Raw genomic sequence first — 4871 nt, forward strand, 5'->3', positions numbered from 1 at the left:
TTTTCATTAGCTTTGAAATCTAAGAACCTCGAATCAAATTGAATTTTAAATCAGAAATTGCTTCCACTACGTATTTTTCAGTTGAAATAAATATTAAAATTAGAATCGATACCCTGAATAAAAATTGCTAATTGCACAGTATCTGACAAATCTGTACTTTTGTCAAGGGCCAGAGAATTAAAAATAAATTACGTTATTTTAGGGTGCTCTCAGTATCAGTTCCTAGTTCTTCTATACTACGCCTTGCTACAGTTACTCCTGATACACTCAATTTGAAAAAAAAGTTGTTTTTGTACTGGACATACGATTTCAGAGGCTGCCTCCCTACACTTTTTTATAAATTCACCATCGCGGAACGACTTCGATTTAGCTGCAATTGTTTGTGCTATGATATGACTAGCTTTGACACTGGCTTCTGAGTCTTTATGACATTTTTTTATACTTGAAGACTGACCTTGTATATTTTTCATTAACAATGCAAGTTTGTCAATTCGAAGTTGTCCTTTTATCATATCATATTTTGCTGCATGTTTGGTACAATAATGTCGTTTTAAATTGTACTCTTTCATCACTGCAATCGATTCTTGACAAATCAAACATATTGCCTTTTCTTTAACTCGAATAAAAAAATAGCTATTGGACCTTTTTTCTTGACAAACGTGACTTTCATCCGATAGATTTTATGTTTTTTACTCACCGACATATTGTGCAAATATTACGAAGAAAAAGTATGAAATTGAAACTTTTACACAAAAACGAGAATATTGTGCTCGTTCCTCAGTCGATTACGAACTAACAGACAATATTAATTATATCTTGGTAGGTAATTCAATTTATCTTATCGCATATTTCCGATAGCGATAGCTTAACTGTTAGGTATAATTATTAATTTTATTGAACTAGAAAATGTACATGCTAAATTTAAAACGTGATGGTGGGCCGCATATTATGACAGGGCAGGTAACGGGTTGAAGACCCCGGATCTACGATAAATAAATTATTGTCAGGCTACTATGAATATTATCTTATCTAATATTATCTTATCGACCCACGTATAACTATTTTTATGAATAATTATTATGGGTGGTATAGCCAAATTTCAGTTTGAAATATTGATGCAATTATTATTTTTATTTGTAGATAACACAGATGAAAAAATATGTTTATCTAACGAACACGATTTAATTTATGACGAATTAATATCAATTATAATGGATCATCAAGCAGTTATGAAGTAAGAGTTAAATAATATATTATAACAATTCAGCTGTAAAATTAATCTTATTTAACTAAATAGTAAATATTAATTAACATAAATATATATTTATTATTTTGAGTTTGCACACTGAAAATACCTACGGTCAAGAAGCATATTATAAAATATAGATAGTATATATAATATATATGCTATAATTTATAGATTATAGCTGACAGAATTATTTCATTTAGAAAATATTTTTCAAATAAATAATTTTTTCAAATCTCCAAAAGTTTCATATAAGTGTGAAAACTTGTATATTTTAATGGTATTTATAACTATGAATACTCACAATATTGTTTTTAAGTAAATACTATCAACTTAATACTAAAACCATTTTTCCTTTAAAATTAAATATTGTTTGACTTCATTTTATACATCTAAATGGAAGCCAGGCATTGGGTATGCATTTTCAAAACATTAGTTTGCACGCCTTTATTCTGGACCGAAAGGAACATTTCCGAGGGATTCTCAGATTGGTTAAGATTTGGATATACATAAATGTATAAATTATTTTTTTATAGTTCCTATAAACTATAATATGTAAATTATTGCAATTTTGAGGGTTTACGGTTTACTTCTCAAAATCCCGCCTACACTGAGGAGGAGAGGAAGCTTACAAATTGATACTGTCCAATGAATGTAAAAAATTCAAATCACTTAACACGCCTCTGCCATTTTTTTTTCCAGGAAATATGGTGAACTATTAACTTTATTCAAACCATTAATGGTGTTGCAAGTTTTTTGGTCATCACTATCGCTCATCATGGTTTGGTTTAGTTTCATAATGGTAAAAGAAATACATAATATTAGATTTCATTGCAAGTATATAGTTAAACAAATTTGGTAAAAATAAAATTATTACATTTATTCAATAGTTTATACGAATGATACCATAATAAATTATTCTTATTTTCCCATGATGTACCTTAAATCTAATAAGAATTCATTTTTGCTCTTCTATTTTCTTTACGGTATTTTCAAAGAAGCTACAATTATTACAGCCACGAATCCTCTAATGTAAAATGTTACCCTTAAAACGATAAATGAGCACATTGTGATTCACTAAGTATACAAACTCGACATTAGTCGTATTTTAATAATTTATTTTGGTTATTTTTAATTTACTACTTACTTACTGTTGAGAGAACACATTTTTCTAAGACATTTCTTTTTTCTTTCTTTTCTTAATGGCTACAGCATACGATATTATAAACACCTCCTTTTAATTATTCTTGTTGATAAAATTAATAAAATATAACCGTAGGTACGGTATGTCGGTATATTATTGAGATAATCGTCTTAAATAAATTCTCCATTGTTCATTCGCTTATAAAATAAATTTAATATTCAACTTTAGTACACGTTCTTATGTTAAGTATTTATGAACTATCTTGTGGTTATATTGGGAATAAAATGATTTCAGAGTTTCTTCGGCCAAGATAGATTTGTTGCTTCGGAAGTTACAACAATCAAATTAATTTGCTTAATACCTTCAATTTCATTTCAAATATTTTTGGTGTGTTCTTTATTTACCAATTTACACAATCAAGTAATTTGAAATTTATTTTTATTATAATTTAATACAGAAAAATGCATGTACTATGAATATTAATAAATAATAACATTGAAAAAAAATATTTTTTAATTTTTCAAATCAACAGTATTGATACTTGATAATCAAATTGCGTATGATTAATATTAGGCATGTAATTACATATTTTTAATAAATAAAAATATGATTCTGTTTATTTAAATATTTTTTTATTTAAAGTTTATAAAATTCTGCTTACTCTAAAAAAAATTATATGTAATGCAATATACTCCACGCTAAAAAAAATTACCGGATTCAACCAACTATAACGTCTCAATTTTAAATGTTTTTTTTATAAATATCCTGTATATTTTGGCTTTTTTATTTTAGAAAGATTCAATAATATTCGCATTATACAGCAGTAATTGGACTGAAATGAATATTAAGTGTAGAAAATTAATATTGCTAACGATGAGAATGAATAATACAAACCAAAAAAAATTAAAATTTACTGGAACAAAAATTGTAAACTTGGAATTATTTTATAAAGTGAGTACTAGTTTAACTTTTAACTATTTAAGTTTGCAATCACATTCATTATATACAAAATATACAAAAATTAACTAAAAAAAGTTGTTCTACTTAATCGAGAATAAGCCAAATCGTGGACATGGGTGTCTGACAACCCATCAATTGTGACTTAAAGAAAAACAAACATGCAAATGCATAGAAATTGCAGACTCACTTATAAGTATTATTCTACTAAAATAATCAAACTCTGGTCAAATGTTATTGATGTTCGGAACTGTTTATTCTGAAATTATAATTCGTAACTTAATGGTCAAAATTATTATTAATCTTACATGTGTTTTACATTTAAAAAAGAAAGCTGGGTATCTTACTCTTCTGATGCTGATAAGTGTTGAATGACAAAATCATTAAGTAGAACACTTCGATGTAATACTTTGTAATTCAATGATAAATAATTCTTTAAGGAATGCGATTGTGAGATGAAACTGAGGTTACATCATATATTTGTTTAAGATTTGTAATATTACAATAACTAATTTATTTTATTATTTAGTAATATGGGAACAATTTATGGGTATGATTAAAACCTTGTAAGTTGTATCTATTACATTTCCGTGCTTTATTTTCAACTATACATACCTATATCAAACAAATAATATCATATTTCTATAAACGACTTAAATGTTGCACCTATTAATACTTTGAATATTTTATTGAGTAGGAATAGAAAAATATAGTATAACATTTAGTGTTATGGCTTAAGTTTCTAGTTTCTACGATAAATTGTTTTGAATAGGTACAACTCAAAATGACTAAAACGGTTTGATGAATAATCGTTACATTAGAATGTTATTGTATGCTTGTTTATACAATTTGTTTAAAATTTAAACATCAGAGCTTTATAAAAATAATTGTGGCTAAATATATATTTTTGATATTTTTAAATTGCTATGAGAAAATCTGATAAACCTTTGATTAACGAGCTCATAAATTTGTAAAATAAAAACAATTTATGCATTTTTGGGATTCTAACAAAATTATATAATAAATAGAAAATAATGATTTACATTTATATTAAAAATACAAGTCTCCTATACAGTAATTAATGGACTCAACAAAAAAAAAAAATGATTTTGTAGAAAATAATTATTAATAATAATAATTTTTTTTACAGATTATGAGTCATTGCTACTCAGTTGTATCGGTTTTAATAAATTGTATAAAAGCAAAGAATGAATAATTGTTGTCCATGTTTTATATGTTTAGTCAAGTATTACGTCGATTGCACTAATTGGATCGTCATTCACACAGATCAAAATTACTATTCATAATATGTTTAGAACTAATGTAACTTTATTATCAATAATATATAGTTAAAACATTTATCATTTATCATTGTTCTTTGATTTAATAATCACCTATAGTACATTACATTAGTTCGTTGAAAAGGGTTTCACTTAATCACAAAATGATTATATTATGTTAAAAAACTTAGTTGGATTTTTGTCAAAGATTTTATTTCATAATATATGTTTGTTTTTTTTATAA

General features: G+C 25.7%; 1 protein-coding gene across 1 annotated transcript; it reads left to right on the forward strand.

Moving 5' to 3' along the window:
* Positions 1-1148: 1148 nt before the first annotated feature.
* On the forward strand, positions 1149-4563 carry LOC111039462 (odorant receptor 46a-like). The gene is made up of 5 exons (XM_022323000.1): positions 1149-1234; positions 1949-2048; positions 2685-2810; positions 3183-3341; positions 4498-4563. The coding sequence occupies exons 1-5, from the start codon at positions 1212-1214 to the stop codon at positions 4561-4563; spliced, it is 474 nt and encodes a 157-aa protein (XP_022178692.1). The 5' UTR covers positions 1149-1211.
* The last annotated feature ends 308 nt before the right edge of the window (positions 4564-4871 follow it).

The sequence above is a fragment of the Myzus persicae genome, unplaced genomic scaffold (assembly GCF_001856785.1).
Source record: "Myzus persicae strain clone G006 unplaced genomic scaffold, MPER_G0061.0, whole genome shotgun sequence".
NCBI classification, from domain to species: domain Eukaryota; kingdom Metazoa; phylum Arthropoda; class Insecta; order Hemiptera; family Aphididae; genus Myzus; species Myzus persicae.

Bases quoted from the DNA above. Each gene is read 5' to 3' on its own strand.
- LOC111039462 (XM_022323000.1), top strand. From the start codon at position 1,212: ATGGATCATCAAGCAGTTATGAA. The intron at 1,235-1,948 runs GTAAGAGTTAAA...TTTTTTTTCCAG, and splicing joins GATCATCAAGCAGTTATGAA to GAAATATGGTGAACTATTAA. The intron at 2,811-3,182 runs GTAATTTGAAAT...TTTTTATTTTAG, and splicing joins TTACCAATTTACACAATCAA to AAAGATTCAATAATATTCGC.